Here is a 22107-nt window from a genome sequence, read left to right on the forward strand (position 1 = left end):
TAGTAGCTTGTGATAGAATTGCTCATTAGCTGTGTGTTTGTATGCGTTGTCATTGTAGTCGATGAGTTTATTCTTATCGAATAAAGATATGATTGTGCTGTAAACATTGAGGAGTTGATTAAACTTTCCGATGTCATGGCTGAGCATTCCCTTGGTCCGAACGTAAGTGAGTGCATTATGCTGTGTTTCAGATTCATGTGTTTGGAAATATTTTCGGTTTTTTACTATCTTGTCTGCCTATATTTTCGTGTGATTCAAGTTAGGTGCCTTTCGAGGTGCACTGTAAAACTTTTGTTGGGCAGCATGAGCATCAGCTTCAAGTTCCTCTTTCGATGTTTTGTTTAGATGGATTTGGACACCGCAGCTCCTTTTATTGATTGACTTATACTTGTTTTTCCTGTTAAATTTTTGGTTCTAAGCTTGTTTGTAAACTCTTTCTTGAATTTGTATATAGTCAGCATTTAAGAATGTGATTTGTAATATAATGCCTTGATCATTTCATAGTCTGAAAAAGACTATGATAACAGCCGTGCAGAAATGACTTCGGATGCAGAAACTTTATCTGGACTGACAAATTTTCATGGTTTTAAATGACAAACGTGCTTTTAACATGCATTCCAGGGGTTGTTAATAATATTTCCAGATTGCTCAGGCTTAAAACCTACATGCTACATTGTGCTTTTTTGTAGATGCCTCTAACAAATGTTTCAAAAAAGTTTGAAAACTGGATACTCCTCATCTGCATAATAATTCCCACCTTTTCTGATGTATTGAATATTTATTGCAAATGATTTTTCTCTCTGTAATTTATTATAACGTGACTTGTAAATATGTTTTACAAGTCATTTTGATGCCTCGGATCCTGAATCTGAAAAACAGTTTACCATGTTTTATATGTCTTATTTATTGCATGAACTATTTGGAGAAGAACATTGATTGGTTAGAATCCAAACTGAAACCCTTGATCAAAGGTTACTTGCTATAGTATTTAATTTTCTTTTTGATGCATTCTTACCCATATTTGGAGTTTCCTGTCTGCAGCAGATTTCTGAATGATTCTTTGATATATTTGGCTCACCCCTTAATTATCGTAATATTTAATTTTCGTTTTTCTGCGTACATACCCATATGTGGAGTTTCATGTCTGCAGCTGATTCTGAATGATTCTTTGATTTATTTGGCTCGCCCCTTAATTATCGTAATCAGGGAAATAAGGAATTTCATACCATATAATCTTAATATATTCTCTGGTTTGTTTTTCATTCAGTTGATTCAGTTCAAGTGTTTACAGTGTGGATCAAACTTGAATTAAAATTTGACCATTTCATTGGGTCTCTATCACCTTTACATTGACAAAGAAAAATAAGACATAGTATTAAAGGTATCTCCAAGTATTATCTGTTTAGTCTTTTAGGCTGCTAATGATTGCTAACAAAAGAACATTAGGTTTGCTGATCTCAACCCATAAGGGATACTTGGCCATGTTTTGTAACTTGTGGCAAATCTAGGATATATTCTTGTTCTTTTATTTGTGGACGGTACGAAAAGTCTAGCACTTGAAAGCTTGTACCTTGAGTAGTGATTTATCGTTAGAGTTCCTTAATAATTAGATTGATCTTATCGAAAGCTATGGAAAGCTTGGTTAGAACTATCTTCTTTCCACACCAATTACATGTAGATTTGTTTCCCTTCTAGTACATATCCTGAACACGATTTTCTAACTTCATTGTTGGATTGTTTTTCAGCTTTCAACCTTGATTTTTATACCGATGTACAAGATCTATATTATTTGCAGCACTACCTCGATCAGGATCCTCGATCGGCTAAGTACAAGTATTTCCGAAGTCTTTAAGTGATATATGCATGTTTAGGTATTTTTATTTTTTTAAAAAAATACTAATTTTGTCCCTCTTCTTCTTCTGTTTTTCCAATAGGTTGCCATTTAGTATATTAAGTCATTTTTGTTAGTCTTACCGGAGGAAATTGGCATCAATTTATCACCTTGAGAACATATTTGCTCACTTTCCAACCATTTTTTTCATGTATTGATGATTTGATAAAGTGATGTATTGAATCATGTCAATTAATTACTACCTTTATGCTTGTCATGAAAATTTTAATTCATATGATTTGGCCTTCTTTAACTCACAGGTAGTCAAGAGTTCAGTAGATTTGGTTGATGTGAATTTCTTATGCTAATGATTGAAATATATTTTTGGTGCACTGATTCTGGGTGTCTCGATTAACATTGTAAACACGTATATTTTAATTTTGTGTCCTTCCTATTTTGCAAATTCTCAATCTGGATACCATTTTCTTGTAAAATGCATAATACGTAACACATCTAGGAGTTAGTTATAATTTTTATTGAAGGTACACATAAAAAAATTGTATGACTTTGTTTTGTGTAATCGGTGTGTATAATCATTCCACCATCCTTTTTCCTAATCAGGCAATCCCTTTCTGATTTGCATTTTAGTTGTGGATGACAATTTTCTGATTCCAAATTTGCATAGAATTTAAGTAATCTATGGCTGGCTTATGCTTAATTTTGTTTGATTTTCTGGCTCAGGAAGCTAACGAAGAAGCTGTGTGAGGTGATAGAAGATTACAGTCTTGTCAATTTCACGACTTTAGACATTCAAGTATGTGTATTCACCACTGTTCTAAAAAGTGGTGCCTAGGTCGCCTAGGCGGTAGGTGAATCGATTTTTAGAAAATCGGTGGCTCTAGGTGGTGCTGGAAATCCGGCCACCTAGGCCGTCTAGGCACCGCCTAGGCAAGTATAACAAACTGTCTAGGCGGTTCGATTTTTTTTAAAAAAAATAACATTTTAAAATATAATTTTTTCAAAAAAATATGGTTGAACAAATTTATGCATATTTTGTTGACATATATGCACATTAATAAGCATGGTTGAAAAAAAATAATGAAAATGTTGAACACATTTATGTATTTTTATAATTAATTAATATATTTAAAAAAAAAAAAACCGCCTAGTCACCGTCTAGGTGGCCGCTTAGGCACCTAGGCGCTAGGCGGTGGCCGCCCGCCTACCGCCTAGTACTTTTTAGAACCTTGGTGTTCACATCTCCATTAATCCATACTTATTATCCATGCCCTTATTCTTTCAATGTGATTTTTCAGGATAAAGTGAGTGTTGGAAATCTCGTTAAACTTATGTCAGAGCAACGGGTATATATTTGCTGGCATTGAAGCGAGTGCGATCGAGTTTAGTAAAATCGCAGTTGGTCCCGTTGATTGGGATTATTATAGATATCCTTTTTTCTACTTAGATGTTTTATCCAGCTATATGGATTTCTGAATGGCTGTCTTGATGTCTCTTTTCTTTACTTGCAACTCACTAGCATATCTATCCTTTGTACCCACAAGATTGAAATTTTCCTACGGCACGAACTGGATTTTTTAGTTCTTAGATGTTGATTCATATGTGGAAGTGTTGAATGAGTAGACTAGTGACCACTGGGCAAGAGTAATCGCTCTCCAGTTACTTGAATGTGTGTATACTTTAGTAATAATCACCCCTCTATCTTGTGAGGCCGCACCGTGCATTTGGCACAATGACCAAGCCTTAAATTTTAATAGATTCGAGTTATGTCGTCATGACTGTCGATAACTGAATGCCTCATTTGTTTGATATTTCGATTGCGAAATTAACATTTGCCCTCTAATTCTACTTTTCATTGTAATGTTTTTCCCCAACCCCACTTTAAAAAAGAAAATATCGAAATTTTGATCACGTCCCTGCCTAAGTGGTCATAGTGTTGACATTTTGACACAATATCTTCAAAGCTGTCTGTATATAGTGCATGCCTGATCGCCTGATTAATGTCTTCTTTTACTTGACCCGTCTCTTGTATGAATTTTATTAATGTTCCTTAACTTATGGAGGTTCACAGTTGCCGCCGTACAGGAGAAGTACATGAAGGATGATGAGGTTTTTCCTAACAATGAGGGCCCTGAGAATCATTAAAATCAGATGTGGTAGAATCGTCGCGGTGTGCATACCTCTACACTTTACCGGTATACTTCTCACTTCTAAACTAAGATGCAGCTAAATTGGTCGTTCACAACATACTTGAGTATGATCTTGGAGAAGATTTTGTGCCTAGCCAGTGTACTTTTTTTAGAAAAGTGTCTATCCATTGCCTTTCATGTTATAAAATATTTTCATAAGATTGAAAATCAGTTGCTTACTGGTAGGAAAATCTCTGGGGTCTGGGATCTTTAGCCTTACAGAAAGTGTAAAATTCCATTGACTTTCATGTTATATCTAGTTGGTAAGTTTCATGGGAAGGTAATAACCAAAACCAACATTTGAGTTTATTGCAGCTAGGGGTGAGCAAGATTTCGGTTAAACCGAATTAATCGACCGAACCGAGCCAATTCGGAAATTCGGTTACATCGGTTAATTCGGTTCGGTTACGGTTTTCAAAATTTTGAAATCGGTTAACCGAATTAACCGATATAATAAATATTATTATTTAATAAATTTTTTATTTATCAATTTTATAAATATTTTAATTTTTAATTTTAAAATCGATATAATATGTATTAATTGTGTTCAGATAAAACATATATATTTTTTTAATGTGTGTGATTTTATGTTTTTATGCATTTGTGAGCCAATTCGGAAATTCGGTTTTCAAATTAAAAAAATTCGGTTATATCGGTTAATTCGGTTCGGTTACGGTTTTCAAAATTTTGAAATCGGTTAACCGAATTAACCGATATAATAAATATTATTATTTAATAATTTTTTTTATTTATCAATTTTATAAATATTTTAATTTTTAATTTTAAAATCGATAAAATATGTATTAATTATGTTCAAATAAAACATAGGCAAAAATTTGTGTGAGACGGTCTCACAGATCATATTTGTGACACAGATCTCTTATTTGGGTTATCCATGAAAAAGTATTATTTTTTATGCTAAGAGTACTATTTTTTATTGTAAATATGGGTAGGGTTTACCCGTCTCACAGATTAAGATCCGTGAGTCTCACATGAGACTCACTCTAAAATATATATATTTTTAATGTGTTTGATTTTATGTTTTTATGCATTTGTGTAAAGTGTAGTATTAAAATAAAATTACATATATAATTAAAGTTAAATCACAAATTTTTTTAAACTAATCGGCGACCGAATTAACCGATTTTAATTCGGTTCGGTTTTCATCGGTTATGAAAATTAATTCGGTCGGTTCAGTTATGGCTAAATATCTCGGTTCGATTCGGTTATGGCTAATTTGGTTCGGTCGGTAACTGAATTAAGTGAATGCTCACCCCTAATTGCAGCTCACACTCAGAGTATATTTTCCAATAGTATTTTTCTAGAATTAGAAGACAACTGGGAAGTGTAAAGGAAAGAAAGGCCTAGTCGTGAGCACGACTTTAAAAAAAAAAAGAAGCAAACTCATCAGTTCCATGAAAAGCGTGATTCAACGGCACAGAAGATGGTGCTTCTAGATGCCTTGGACAAGAGGAAACAGTGTGGACGGATTGAAGATCAATCCCACAGATTCAGATTATAATAAATCATGTGACAAATAATAGTCAACGTCTAGATAGAAAATTCAATTGGATCAATAAGTCATATGTGCACTCCAAGCTTGACTTTTTTTTATATAGTTATTCATATAAAAATGTATAATCGTGTCGATTTAGGGAATGTTTGGCTGAAGAAAATGAGGCGAAACAAAGTTGATATGACGATTATATCAAGAATTAACGAATATACGAAGAATTTTATGCTTAATATCATCACCCTTGTTAATGATACGTGATTAAATTTTTTCATGTTAGGTGACTATGGTTTATGCTAAAATTTAGAAAGTGTAAAGATTAATTTTATGAAGTTTCTTTCCTCCTTCCCAATTGATGATATTTATTCAATATCATAAACCCAGTCTAATATCATAAAAGTTTTTGTGAGACAGTCTCACGAGTCAATTTTGTGATACAGATCTCTTATTTGGACTATTCATGAAAAAATATTAATTTTTGTTTCAAAAATATTACTTAATATAGTACATATGGACAACATTAACACATCTCATAATAAACTTACTATTATTATTTGGGTTACTGAATTGAGCTCTAGCAACTTCTAGGCATGAAATAAATTATTAAGTTATGAATTATGTGAAACAGGGAAAAAAAATATGTAGCTGCAAATAAGTCCGACTTAAAAATAACATAATCTCGAATATTTTTGAATTTATCATGGTAGTTACAGGTGATTCTTTAAATGAGGGCGGACCTAACCGATTCAATTCATAATGATCTAGGATGGCGTGAGACAGTGGCGGAGTCAGGAATGATTTTATCCGGACTAGAATATTTTAATATTTTAAATTGATCTACACGTACTAATATCATATTAATCCAAAATTATACAAAATTTAAGTATAAATTTTTTATAAAAAAAAATTGGGTCACTCGGACTAAAACCCCGGTGTCAATCACTGTGGCTCCGCCATTGACATGAGAGTCTAGGATTTATCTACTCATTATATTAGCCATTGAGAAAATATATGCATAAAGTATAAGATTCATTTAGTTGGATTTGAAATTCGTAGCAACGATTGAAAAACATAAATAGTTTATCATTCGCCGTCAAATTGATTTAGTCGAATATATTTGTTATTATACATTCGAATTCTTTAGCTAGTATGAATTTGAAAACCTCACGCACTTGAGTTAGATTCATGTATCGAGCTAGGCAGGTTGCTAGAAACTAATTTTTGGTGAAGTTGTGTTTCTTGATATTAATTGATAATCGGTAAATGTTCATTTGACGTGTCGCATCATGTTAGGCTTAAAGAGTGAGTTTCATGTGAGACCGTGTCACGGATATTAATCTGTGAGACAGATCAACCCTACCCATATTCACAATAAAAAGTAATACTTGTAGCATAAAAAATTATATTTTTTCATGGATAAACCAAATATAAAGTTTATTTTTTACCTTTAAAATTTTATAAAATTTATTAACTTTTCAATGCACATTTTTATCGATTTCCATGTATAACAATCAATCAACATGTTCCAACGTAAATTTAATTAGCATGTTTCATTTTAGATAAAAATTTAATTTAAGTATTTTTTTTTTGTTTTTGTTTTTGTTTTAGTCATGTGATGTTTTTCTAGTCTTTTCACTCGAAATCATTAAATCTATCAAATATTCATTTGATATTCTTATGTATGACTCGTATAGCAAGAATAAAACCTAAATTATACACATCAAAATCTATCTAAGAAAAAGTAGAGAGAAACAAGAAGCTCTTTTTCTTTTATTTTAAAATATTCAGTGTCGTTTTATTTTTTTCCTCTCTTTTTTGTTTAAATTTATGTTGATATGTGTGAATTTATTATCGTTACATGAGCTACGTTAAAAAATATCGATATCAAATAAATAATATTCTAATGAGTTAGCCGAATTTTTTGCAAGAATCATACAAAAAAATTCAAGCAAATAGATGAAAACCAGACGATTTTTTTGTCAGAAAAGAACCATACAAAAAATTTAAATCAATGATAAAAAATCAAATATTGAAAAATTATAAAACTAAAAATCAAAACATACCAAATTATAGCTCACAAAACCTATGTGTGGTACTACCAGCTAGTATCATTATCACTAGCTAATAGCTAGTAATATTGCACCCCTCTGCCTGTGGAGTAGTTGTGTAGAAACTTTAATATTTAAATATCTAATTTTAATTCACTATATTATATGAGTGAGTCTTATGTGAGACCGTCTCACGGATCATAATCTGTGAGACGGGTCAACCCTACCCATATTCACAATAAAAAGTAATACTCTTAGCATAAAAAGTAATACTTTTTCATGGGTGACCCAAATAAGAGATCCGTCTCACAAATATGACCCGTGAGACCGTCTCATACAAGTTTTTGCCATATTATATTAGTATTAAAGTATGTAAGATAGAAATACTTCTAAAAAAAACTGCATCAATAAAACTATAAAAAAAAAAAAAATACCAAACAAAGCGAAAATTGAACAAATAAAATTTAAATAAGGTAATATTATATTATAAGATGGGCATTTTAGGACACAAACTATGGATTTATATATAAAATAACTTTATTCATATATATTATAAAAATTCTAAAATTCAAAACCTGTGTCTCCCAATAAACTTGCAGAGAAGCTTCCAGGAATTATTATATATGTTTGATATATACTTTTGTGTTTGCTTGACCAAATCCTTTGAAGAAGTCTCCTCAAATGGCTCCACCTCAATATATACATACATACACGTATATATATACATTTGCTTCTTGCTATAACTTTCTTTGATTCAATCATACCAGCAAAAACCCATCAGCAGTTTGCAAATGTTTATCTGTGGCAGCGGAAGCTTCGGCCATGAAGATGAAAACGAACGCTACACCAGTCCATGTTCGACCCCGAAGAGATCCAAGAAGAACACGAATTTATGGAGAATCGGCAAAGATAGCGGCAACAAGAACCCTTATGCGGACAGGGGTCTGGACAAATTCTACGCACTTTTAGCTGAACTTGACGACAAGAAGCAGAAGATTTACACTCAAGTTGGCTCCGACGAGATATCCTTGGTGCGTTTCGTTTACCCGAATGATTCCAACCAGGTGAAGCCCATCGTCGTGAAGACTAAGGAGAAAAGTCAAGAAAAGAACGCACGTGGTTTTGTGAAGAATCAGAGAGGCAATGATCCTGACATTAATCCTGCTGTTGTGCAAGTGCGAGACAAGATTGAAAGCGGGGGGATCTCTGATAAATTAGAGGCAAAAAGGATGTTCACGACTGGTTTCAAGCTGGAGAATCTGAGGCATCCTTATTACTATTTCCCACTGATTTTCGTGCTGATTCTTTTGTTTCTCGTTGTTCATGGGAGATCTTTTGCGATTCTGTGCACCTCGATTGGCTGGTATCTGATTCCCATTGTAAATGGTGCGAATTCATCGGCATCGTCGTCGAGTACGAGGAAGTTGAAGAGTAAGAAAGATTTGACTAGGAAATTGAGTGAGAAAAAGATGGTAAACAACGAAGGATCATCTTCTCCGACAAGTGTTCTTAATGGGCTAAATGCAGATAATTCACCTCAAGAACTTGATATTGAACGTAGAAGAAGCTTTTAATCATCTTTTTTTATTCTTCTTTTTATTTTTTTTGTGGCTAAAATCTTGGGAACTAGCAACCCAACAATCTCGAAGGAGAGGAAATGAAAATATTAAGCTTTTTTTTTTATTTTTTTCTTTTTTCATTTGCAGATAGACATAGATTCTTGTTTTACCAAAACAAGGTTTGAGTTCCACCTGATCAGGATTAATGTACATATTGGACTTGTTCTAATTAGGTGCATCTTTTGGTGTTTTATTATTTGATATTGTGAGTTGAACAAGGTTTCAAGGCACACCATGTGTTCAATTTGAGCAGCTTTGAATTGATAAACAATCCGTTTACTCGATTGGAGAAATGTATTTTTGGAACTAGGGTAAAACGACAAACAGCTTTAGATTCAAGGACTCTTGTTATAGCACAACATGGGAAAAGATCATTTATATCGATATTGATAAGATATTGATAAGATCTTTTTCTCAGGTATTCTTGGAAAATTTATCGGCATATATTTTCTTTGTTTTGAATATTATAATTTGCTTATATGGTCATATACTAATCAACTATTTTAACCATTTTTTTTATTGTAAGCAATCAATGGGGAGCCCCCACATCAACTAAGCCACGTAATTTTTTTACTTTGTGTTTCCATTCACACATAATCATAGGATTTTAAAACGTGAAAGTCAATTTTTTAAATTTTGGTATGTATCTTAATTAATTCCACTTGTGATTAAATTTCAACTATTTTTTGTAGTTTTGTCAAACGGGTTAGTGATGTATAATCTCAGTTAAACAATTTATTTGATTTATGTTTTATCAAAATTTTTTTTTATTTATCAAATTAAAAATTGATTGAGAGGTTTTGTTATTTATGAAGCTTTATTTTGGTATCACTTTTGCAAATTTTTGAGAACCTCCTGTTTTTCTGCGTAATTCCGGTTATCTTTTCCGGCGAGTTTGCCGCATATCGCCGGTTAGTTTCGTTTTAGACTCGATTTTAGTCATTGTTATTGGAAGTACAAGCTCTATCGGTGCGTATTATTGTCTATATAAATTTAATTCATTTCCAACTCAAATATTGTATCATTATTGATTAATTATTGGGTTATTGATGTAGGTTCCGAAATTGTACGAGTTGGAGGTATAACCTGGTTAACCTTAAATTTATCGCAGTCGCTTGAATATTAGTTTAGTGTCATTTAAAGCTAAAAGAATTTTTTGCGACGAATTAAATAAAAATAAATGATTTTAGGCATTTTAATCGAATATTGGAATTTTAGGAATTTAAAATGCCTAAGTAGTTGAAATTGGATTTTTTTAGTGAATTTAAAAGGTTGTGGAATTTTTATATGATATAATAAGACCATTTAAATTAATATTCAGGTGATTTGTCTGAGTTGGCATTTCCAGGACTTTCTTGAGGATTTAAGTTACTGGTAAATTAGTTGATGTAAATAGAGATCAGTTATTTTCACGATGTCTGACAGATGCATCTGATGATCCTGTGTATGATTTATTTGCTATTTTTTTATTTATGTGATATTATATGTTGACTCGCATATTATCAGTTGGTAATTGATGTGCACAATAAAATAAAATATTTCTTCTGTTCACGTACATTTTATTTTAGTTAGACATATCAATACCACTGAACATATCATATTGAGCCTATCTGTTATTGAGATCCAGTCATATTTCGGTTGAGATCTGTTATATATTTATGATATGATATGGTGTCCTGGAGATGTTTGGCTACCTTGATTCGGTCCGGCTTAGGTAGTTGCTGGCTTCGAGGCTGGGCCATATCCCAGACACGGTCCGCTGAGTCGTGGACCAGCTCGAGCATATATGTATGATTGTTGATATCGGTCATTTGATTCCTGATATCTTCCACCTATACATGCATTGCATTCATTCATGGTATCATTGCATTTCTATGTCATATATCGTGGTTTCTTGATGTCTCGTACTGGAGTTTTTGACCTCCGAGAGGGGGCTGTCGTGTCATTTTTGTGTGGACATGACAGGTGGTACAGGTGGTTCGACCTCAGGCGCTCGAGAGGAAGTCTCAGGAAGTACCAGAGCTCCTTGAGAGTTAGCTCGGTTGTATTTAGGTACTGCGTAGTGTTGTTGTCTTCCAGATACTATATGTATATATTTGGAAGATTGTATTATGGTATTATTGAGCATTGTCGTCTCTATGATATTTTGGTTTATATATGTCATTATCGTGTCTGGCTGACACATGTTTATGTTGTTGTGTTTATTGATGGCATATGTTGTTTATTTTGAGTATTTTGTTTTCTGATATGTCCTATTTAGGGGAAGGCCATGCTTAAATTTTTATAGGCTTAAACGTAAATTTTTAATTCACTTTTCCGCTATTTACTGATTAATCATGATTGCATGTTAATAAATCGTGATTAGGATAACGGGCCCTCACATGCGTGCTTACAATTTTTCACGTATCAGGGCCTAGGTCAGACAAACACAACTTGACAATATGTTCTTATAACAAAATCATCCTTATTTTTATGAAAATAATTAACATAAGTGATTATAAGAGTCGATGCTAGCTCATTGTTAACATTTTTTAATAGATGTAAAGTAAAGTTGATAAAGCTTTGTTTTTTGAAAAATTATCATCCTCGATGTGTTTTGAAAAAATTGTTGGAGATTTAATTAAATATTAAATCTATAAATCATGTGATTAAATCTATATACCACAACACGCCAGGAATTCATGTCGAATTATCAGAAAATATAAATAACAGTAAATACGTACCAGAATCCATTGATTCGATCTAGCGTCAGAGTTATAGATCTTCCAAGGAAACAGAGAATCGACCACCTTATTCTTGCCTTTGATGGGAGAAGGAGAGAGATCTAGAATACTTGTGCCATATGTATTCTGTGTTATTCTCTGTGCCTTGGGGACCATAACCTTATATAACCTTAACAGTCTTCAATCCATCATAGAAGACCTAATTGGGCTGGGCTTCTACACATAAGGTGGACCATACCAATTTGTTTAATACTTTGCAAACCCATAATTAATTAGATCACTTTATTGGGTCCTTTATTAGATAGCTTGTCCATGTACAATTAATTAAATTATGTGAGCCCACAAAATAATTCCAACAATCTCCCACTTGGGCCACATAAGTTATCCAGATATTGTATATGCAAAAACTGGATTGAGCTCTTGCTATCTAAACCAAAGTATTCCTTAACAATCTTGTCTATCGATTATACCAATATCGAACCAAAGCAGTCATCGCTACATTTAAAATCACTAGACCCATCAATGATCACAATATTAGCATAATCAATAACATAGATCAAGTATGGATGTGTAGCATGGAAATACATAAATGTGATCCGAGAATAAAACCTGTATTTCCAACTGGTCCTCCTAATGACTCAAAGAGTCTAATAACAGACTTTCAACCAAATGCTAAACCGCAATGAAAGTCATCACTTTATTTCAGAGTAATTCAAATAAACCTTAGTCTGTACAGAAACTTAAATCATGTCAAATGAGTCAATGCTCAAATCAAATACAAACTCCCACTGTACAGGCACATCAACTATATGGACAACACCAATGTGTGTCACATGCCCAAAAAATCTTGGGTGGCCAACCCATGACAAACGCATCCGCAATTATAGAGTTTGCAATAACATGCTCAATTGACACATAACCACTCCGAATTATTTACTTCCAACTGGAAACTTCATATCAATATATTTTAACTTTGACAAGTTTCAGTTGTTCTTTAAGTATAATATAGTGGCTTTATTATCACAATTGATCCTCAATGGTTTCTTAGACCAATGATCATTACCGGTGATAAAATTCACCAACTTTATTCGGATTCCAAATATCCAACTATTTCCAAATGTCAGATTTCCGATGTGTGAGCATAAAATCTTTAGTTCACTTTATGTACCACATAACCCGATTAACAATCCAATATCGGGTTTCTTAAATATCTGCCCAATATTCTAATGATGTTCACAATATCTAAACAACGTTCTCTATAAATCCGAATGAGATTACCATGTGATAAAATTTATACCACCACATATGTACACATAAACATCAATATATATTTCTCAATGTTGACTTTTCAATTTACTCACTCCCACTAAAGTCAACATACGAAATTAATTTGCATTTAATTTCAAAATTTCATGCATACATAATGTCAATGTCATTTAAAATATTGATATTCAATTTATCAAGCTTATCAATCAAAGAACTCATACCAAATATATTTGAATTTCGGAAAAACGAAAATACCACATAGATAAAGGAAAAACTTGATTTGTCTAAACTAAAATCAAATTTCGTTTTTCAAATTCAAGTATCAGAAAATTAAAAAAACTCAATTCCTAAATAAAGCTTTAAAAAAAACACCAACATTTTTATTTCCATTTTCCATAAGATGTGTCTTTCACCATCAGTTGGCAACCGGCTCATTAGGCAACCCTTTCTTTGCACGCCAATTGGTGTATTTGGGACAATCTTTCTTCACATGCCCATCAATCCTTTTGCAAAATAAACAAGTGATCACTTTATCTTGTTTCTCTTGCTCCATATGATGTGAAGTCCCAGAGTTTCCTTCCTTATTGCTCCATTTCCTTTTCTTATTGATGCAATTACCTTGATAGTTAGATGTCAAGTGAGCACTTTCAATCATATCTTGTTTCAATCTCTCCTCCTCCTGAACGCACTGCGCAATAAGCTCATTCAAAGTCCACTTTTCCTTCTGGGTATTATAAATTATTTTGAATTGTTTAAATTGCGCAGGCAGAGAGATCAAGACTAAATGCACGACTATGTCTTCCGACAATTCCAACTTGAACGATTTTAGTCGAGTCACAAGATTTGACATTTCCATTATGTACTCCCTTATGTTCCCTTTCTCTTTGTCCTGCATGGAGACAAGTTTATTCAGAATAATACTTGTCTCGACCTTTTCGTTTGCAGCGAAACGATCTGCTATTTGAGTAAGAAACTTTTTGGCATCATTTTCTTCAGGAATTGCACCCCTTATAGTATCTGGAATGGAGTGTTTCATAATCATCAGACTCATGCGATTTGATCGCTCTCACTTTTCCAAAGAACCCTTTTGATCAGCAGTTCCTGAACTGGTCAAAAGTGCGGGGCGATCTTCCCTTAGCGCATAGTCCAAATCCATGCAGCCGAGCACTATCATAACATGCTCTTTCCATTTCTTGAAGTTTGAGTCATTAAGTACTGGAATGTTGTTCAGATTGGCAGATATAGAAGATGCTATAACAAAATAGAAAAAAAAACTCACAATGAAATATAGTCCATGCATATATTTAAATTAAATAAATCACAAAATATAACCATGCTAGTGGTGGGCCCATAAAAAAAGTACCTAGCACAACATTGATATTTAGTCTTTGAACAAAAATGACAATTTGTAAGTGGTACACTCAAACATCATGGTTATTAAATATTGATAATAAATCCGGCCAACAATATGCCTTTCTTTGGACCGACAATTGCATGCATGGATAAATCCAAAATTATCACATATTTAGTACCACATATTGTGCTAAAATTTGACCAGAAAATGACCTTCCTTTGGGCCGATCATTTTCCGCATAAATTTAACACAATTTAATATCATATAATGTGTCTACAATTTGGCAAGAAAATAATCTTCCTTTGGGCCGATTAATTTCTGCATAGTTTTGACACGCTTTAAGACCACATAATTATGTGCTTATAATCTGACCAAAAAATAACCTTCCTTTGTGCCGATTATTTTCTGCATAGATATAAACACATTTTTTTAAGCCTGCAATCTGGCCAAAAAATAGTGTTGGAACTTTTCAAGTTCGCAATCTTGATTTTGATGTTAACAAAACTTGTTATTGTGTTTCTAACATATTTACTCAAGTGTGAAGTTGCAAACACAATAAGCTAGCTGAAACTGAATTTTGCACAAACTGAATTTCTGGCGAGCTTCGGTATTTTGATGATATCTCTCAACTGGATTATCCAAATGACAATCCGCCAATTGGAATGATTAGAAAACTCAATTTGGAACAAGTTGTATCTCATGTCAGTTGGGCAAAATCGGATGTTATCATGGTCTAACTGATCGCTCAATTACCGAACTGATCATACGAAAACAGCAATCAGTTGTGTTTGAGCAGCTGCCGTATTTTGGTCATATCTCTCAGCTCGGTTATAGAAACGAAGCGATTCAGTATGCGTTGGAAAGCTAAGACAAAGATCTAGAAATCATTCTTATAAGTCAAAGTCTGAATCGAAGCTTATGATGCTGATAAATGACGATGAAACTACTGGTTCTGCACAAACTGAAATCAGCTAGGCTGATTTCAGCACACCAGCTGAAACTGAACCAGCTGAAGACCAGTTGAACCAGTCCAACTGAACCAGTCCGACTGAATGACCAGTTGAGTTGACCAGAGTTGACCAGTCGGGAAAATGCCCAACAAGCTGAATTTGACCGTTGCAATCTCGGAAACAGTACAGAAACTTTCCAACGGTCATATTCTTGTGTCTAACGTATATATCAGTGTTGGAGCCTATAAATACAACATATGGAAGATCAAACAAGAGCTATGGAAGAGGATTCAAAGTATGGGCAGTTCGCATGAAGAAATCAGCTAGTTGAGAGCACAAGCCCTTGTGTGAGGATACACTTGAGATACACACTGTAAATGATAAATTCCTCACACGCAATCATTCACACATATAGAAGAGAGTTGAAGTTCAAAGATTAGTTGAGTGAGTTTTGCACAAAGACGTAAAACTTTTGTATGTAGTCTTTGCATATGAGACATTAAACAATACACTGATTGTGAGGTGCTGCCTACAATCTTGAGTGCTAGGAGTTCAGTTTAGGCAGTGGAGTAAATACTAGCTGAATGGGTTTGTACAAGTTGTTGTATAAATCAAAGTCTTCTAGTGGATCCTTCCCAAGGGGAAGAAGGGGTGACGTAGGAGTGCTTGAAATCTCCGAACATCCATAAACAAATTCGTGTCTATTTGTTTATTGCATTTACTTATCATTTTCATAGTTTTAAAGATGCATTGTTGAAGCATTTTATGTGTTCTTCAAATACCAAAATATTGCTTACCAAGTGTTTGATAAAATGCTTCAACTGAAATACTTTTACTCATTCAACTTGCATATATTTTAAATGGTTTACAAAATATTTATTCGGTTTCTACGTAGGATTATTTTGAGTATTTTCCGCTTGGTTTTTCGCATAGATATAAATGCACTTGAAAAAGATATATTGAATCTAAAATCTGGCCAGAAAATAATCTTCCTTTGGGCCAATTAATTTTAGCATAGATCTAGATGCACTTTAAAATCATCTATTGTGTTTGAAATTTGGCCAAAAAATAGTCTTCCTTTGGGCCGACTATTTTTCGCATAAATTGAAACACAATCTATTTTGAACTTGAACAATATCTACATATCTCAAAAAATCACTTTATTAACATATAATTTAAATTTAACCAAATTTGAGATACAAGATATCAACTTAAATTAAATTTTCACAAGATAATTTAATTTAATTGAATTCGGCTAAATAGAGCATGGAGACCAAATTTGCAAAAAATAAAATATTTGCACCTCATAATTATTCATCCACAAATATTTTATCGAAATAAACGAAGATGATAAAATAATGAATAATTCTATATTAATTTTATTTCATGCAATTAAATTTTGAAATTGTCTCATTTAATTTCACAAATCAGAATTGCGGAAGTCAAAAATTAATAAATGGTCAAAATACTGGATTTCAAAATCTGGTTCAAAATTAAACAACCAAACAAGGCCTTAAATTAACCCCAAAAATTCCCAAATTCGAAACAAATCGAATTTTCGATTTTTATTTTTTTTTAATTTCGAAAATAAATCTGAAGTTTTGGAATGAAAAATTCGAAAATACTAGATCCAAAGAACATAAATTTATTCAGATCCAAATTCTGAAAATTTGAAAAAAAAAAGTAGATCTGAATCCAAAAAATATACGGACAAGAAAATCATCTCAGATCCGAGAATGTAACATACTATTATGTTTCGATCTATCAATAAACAAAATTCTCATAATTCAACATGAACGTGGCTCTGATACCACTTGTTGAAGATTTAATTAAATATTAAATCTATAAATCATGTGATTAAATCCATATACCACAATACGGCAGGAATTCATGTCGAATTATCAGAAAATATAAATAACAGCAAATACGTACCATAATCCATTGATTCGATCTAGCGTCAGAGTTATGGATCTTCCAAGACAACAGAGAATCGACCACCTTATTCTTTCCTTTGATGGGAGAAGGAGAGAGATCTAGAATACGTGTGCCATATGTATTCTGTGTTATTCTCTGTGCCTTGGGAACCATAACCTTATATAACCTTAGCAGTCTTCAACCCATCATAGAAGACCTAATTGGGCTGGGCTTCTACACATAAGGTGGACCATACCAATTTGTTTAATACTTTGGAAACCCATAATTAATTAGATCACTTTATTGAGTCCTTTATTAGATAGCTTGTCCATGTACAATTAATTAAATTATGTGAGCCCACAAAATAATTCTAACAAAAACAACTCAATTGAGAAGGGTGTTTTTTAGAAACAAATTTCGATTAATATTATTTTCCAAAATTTTGGGACGAATGATTGTGAGTAAGGATTATAATATGTTATTTTTCATTTAAAAATATAAGATATCGGATTTTTTTGAGTTGTTTTATTATATGTGAGAGTAAATAATATTATCAATCTTCAATTTCTCCGCTTATCTCGTCATCGGCTGCTAATTAGTTTATCTCCTTATGTCGCGGCACGAAAATAACAAATAAATCGGTATTCTCTAGAAACAACATCTAACCAACGCTTGTATTATATTTATATATATATATATATATATATATATATATATATATATATACAGTTTTGATATCATGCACACCTACCGTGCATACCTATGTGAGCACCGATGAAGTGTCACTCACTCATTGGATGTGATGAGATATAGAAGAATTGCGCATCCAATGAGTGAGTGACACCTCATCGGTGCTCACAAAGGTGTGCACGGTAGGTGTGCAGGATATCAAAACTATATATATATATATATATATATATATATATATATATATATATATATATATATATATATATATAATTAACGCTTCTATCTGTTCTTTGAATTGAAAGACATATATAAAATATATAACTTTTTTTATGATGATGGACACATAGTCGTTATTTTTCGATGTGCACTAGATAAACTTTCAGATTAACACAATAGCACGAAAATCATGGGTTTATTTCACCCTACCTTGTGAGGCACTGCCCCCATGAGGTGATCAAAGGCCCAGATTTAAACACACATACACCCCATGAAGTGATCAAAGACCCAGATTTAATCACCATGTAAAATCAATGGCTGAGATCCTGTGAGGGCACTGCCCCCACAAGTAGCATCTACTCTACCAAAATCATGCACCCCTTTTATAAATACTTACCTCTCATTCTAAATTCAAGACACACCATTAGCAATGTAATGACCAAAATATTTATTTGAATGAATTACTAATGAAGACATGATTAAAGAGTAGTTAATGGAACATCATTAAAAAAATTGATTAATTAATGATCAACATGTTGGAAACCTCAGAATTTAAAATGAATCACTCAATCTACTTCATTTTACATTATCAAGGGAAATCAAACTAAACTAATGAAATTATGAAATATCGTAGATAAGATTGAATTTAGATATTCTGACCTAGTCCGGATGCAACTTATAAATAGAAGCTGATTTTATTTGTTTCATACACCACTTTTCCTTAGTTTCTCTCTTTCGAGTTTTAGCCATATAACTTAATTTTCTAGCCCATTTATAGGACAATTTAGTGTCGGAAAGCTTCGAAGTCAGTGTAGACTTGAGGAAAGTTCGATGAACCGGGACACACAAATCAAGATGTCATCAGCGGGTTGACGACAAATGCGAGTATAATCCTAAAGTCATAAGTAGTTAGTTAAGGAAAATTATGAAGAACTTTGAAGCATGTTTATTAATTCTTAGTTAAGGAAAATTATGAAGAACTTTGAAGCATGTTTATTAATTCTTGATCTTGCTTGATATTGATTTCAGTACGTTGGTATTGTCTAGGTTTAGACGAGTATACTTTTTGTCAGATTGTTTTAGTGAGGCATGTGATATACTGACTGAGATATTCAAGCGTATTATATACACTTATATGTTGCATATTTATATATTGCATGACACCTGTTTTATTGCTTTGACATGCCACGCTTGATATCTTTTGAAATATACCTTGTTTGTTGGGGGTGCTCAGCCATGTTTTGTATTGTGGACGGATGTGTATCGAGAGCTAAAATATCTGATGAGATCCACGAGCTCTGATGACCTTTGATATTGTAGGTCCACGTCTTGATATTGAGTGCGGAAGCCAAAACATGCCTATGACAGATCAGAAACTATACACTCAAGTGTCTCTAGACTGAGCATGATATTCTTGAGTTGATCCTTGATATCCGAGCATATTGCATTTCATATGCATCATATCAATTTGTATGCTCATACATTCTCATGTTAGACGATTGTCGCTCACTCTTTGTTTTCATCTCGGACACTTCATTCCACAAGAAAGGTCTTAGTTTGGACAGTTCGGATGGCCATGATAGTGGTTAGAGCAGTTGGATTTTTTGTGGTAATCCAGTGAAGGTTTTATATGGTTTCTCGTATTCTCATGCATATTTATGATTTTGATATTATCAACGTCTAAGACTATGATTATTATTTTGTTTTTGTTTATGTTGTAAGATGATTAAGTATTTGGTGGTTTTTGTTGTTTAATTATTGTTATCAAGTTTAATTATGCATGTTTATTAGTCTATTTAGTAGTGGCTTATGTAAGGATGCTTCATTTTGTGGTATCAAAGCATACAAAGATTTTTGGGACATTACTAATTATGTTTTGATGATTTAGATGTTGATTTAGGTTTTCTTTCAGATGTCAGGAGATGGAAACAGTCACAGAAGTGTAGGACATAATCAGTATGGTGATGATGAGGCATGCCGAGAATATCGTCATAGAGATCGTGACGGAAGCAGTCACCGAGACCATTATGAAAGGAGATGTAGTACCCATGTCAACATTGTAGATTTCATGAAGATTGGATCTCCACCGTTGACAGGAAATTACAATGCTAATTTTGCCGAAACTTGGGTCAATATCATGGAGCAATGTTTTCGAGTGATGCACTATGAGGACTAGAAGTACCAGCTTTCATGATCTATGGAAAATCTCGGAAATGGTGAAATTCTATTTATGTCATTCTAGTTCAGTAGCATGAGCGGATTCATCGGGAACACTTCTGTCAGGCCTTCATCAATCATCAAATCCTACCTTCATCAGGCGAGAATGAGATGGAACTGTTGATCACTTAGCGAGGAGATACGAGCATTAATGATTAACAAAATTGTTTTACAGATCTGTTATCATATGCTTCTCACATAATTGAGAATTATGCAGCAAAATGTTATTTTTTTATATATTTTTTGTCTAAGATGATCCCACTTCGTATGAAAGATTAGTGAATCGTTGTTGTCAAGACGATATCAATAGAGAAAGGTTATGAAAGCTAGCAAAAGTTCTTGTTTGTTGGAACCGAGGGGTAAGTCTTTCAAGAAGTTCGCATCTTCTTCCTCATCCGATTTTGGAGGAGTCCACAATTTTTATGCAGTGCGACCATTGCGGATGCAATCACCAGATGAAGAAATGTAGAAGGGTGAGTTGTTTCAATTGTGGTAATTTTGTTCACATGAAGAAGATTGTTCTAACTTGGATGATAAGAGTGGAAGCGGAAGGCTCTATGGTAAGGTCTTACAGTAGAAAATAGTTTGAGAGCACTGTGGAGCAGAAATGTTTTCCTGCTCAAGTTTCCCGTCGTGGAGGGATATCGTAAGGATCTCAACAACGCCCACAATTCTAAGGGCAAGGTTTGCCCAAAACCAAGAGAAAGCTGTGAAGGAAAACGAGAGCCATTGCAAGTAATTTATTTTTATGTGGTATTCCTAAAAATGTATTAAATGACATCGGGGCATCACATTCATTCTTAGGAACATTGTTTGTTAAGAAGTATAAACTAGCCTACGTATCATTAGATATTTAATGTCAGTGTCTACACCTATGTGACAAGATGTTTTAGCTAAGCGATTATTATTAGATTGTTTGTTAGAGTTTGAAAAAAAATACTTGTCTATCAATTTGATGATATTGACCATGAAAGATTTCGATAGTATAATGGTAATCAACCTATTGACTAAGTATATAGCAATCATAGATTGTTATCAATGTCTCGCTCAGTTTTGTCCAGAAGGAGACGATAATTTGTTCTTCTATGGTGAGAGAGCTCGACCTACGATTCCAGTAGTGTCTGTTGTAAAAGCACATTGAACTTTAGCGAAAAGAGGAGAGGATACCTCATATATGTTGTCGGCGTATCAAACGATGTAATCGACGTGAAGAACATTCTAGTTTTCAATGAATTTCCTAATGTTTTTCACGATGAATTTCTTGGTTTTCCTCCAGAAAGAGAAGCAGAAGCTGAGATAGAATTAGTATCAGGAACCACACCTATCTCCAAGCGTCTTATAGATTGGCACCATCAGAGAAGAATGCGTTGAAGCAACGGTTACAAGATCTTCTTGACATGGGGTACATTAGACCCAGTGTGTCTCATTGGAGCACCAGTGGTATTCATTAAGAATGATGAGTCTATGTGACTTTGCATAGATTATTAGTAGTTGAACAAAGTAACAATCAAGAATAAATATCTGTTACCACATATAGATTACTTGTTTGATCAACTACA

General features: G+C 33.2%; 1 protein-coding gene, 1 long non-coding RNA gene and 1 pseudogene across 2 annotated transcripts; all 3 read left to right on the top strand.

Annotated features, from left to right (window-relative positions):
• Window positions 1-135: 135 nt before the first annotated feature.
• LOC140827382 (GPN-loop GTPase QQT1-like) lies at window positions 136-4291 on the top strand (annotated as a pseudogene).
• A 4099-nt stretch (window positions 4292-8390) lies between these two features.
• On the top strand, window positions 8391-9173 carry LOC140827383 (uncharacterized). Its single transcript, XM_073190044.1, has one exon. The coding sequence runs from the start codon at window positions 8391-8393 to the stop codon at window positions 9171-9173; it is 783 nt and encodes a 260-aa protein (XP_073046145.1).
• Window positions 9174-10038: 865 nt separating this feature from the next.
• Window positions 10039-11415, top strand: LOC140828506 (uncharacterized). Its single transcript, XR_012117243.1, has 3 exons — window positions 10039-10297; window positions 10540-10606; window positions 11184-11415. It is a non-coding gene; the product is annotated as an uncharacterized lncRNA (long non-coding RNA).
• The last annotated feature ends 10692 nt before the right edge of the window (window positions 11416-22107 follow it).

Source organism: Primulina eburnea, chromosome 3 (genome assembly GCF_022965805.1).
Source record: "Primulina eburnea isolate SZY01 chromosome 3, ASM2296580v1, whole genome shotgun sequence".
NCBI classification, from domain to species: Eukaryota; Viridiplantae; Streptophyta; class Magnoliopsida; order Lamiales; family Gesneriaceae; genus Primulina; species Primulina eburnea.

Excerpts from the sequence above, each read along its gene's own strand:
- LOC140827383 (XM_073190044.1), top strand. The coding sequence starts at position 8,391 with ATGTTTATCTGTGGCAGCGGAAGCTTCGGCCATGAAGATGAAAACGAA.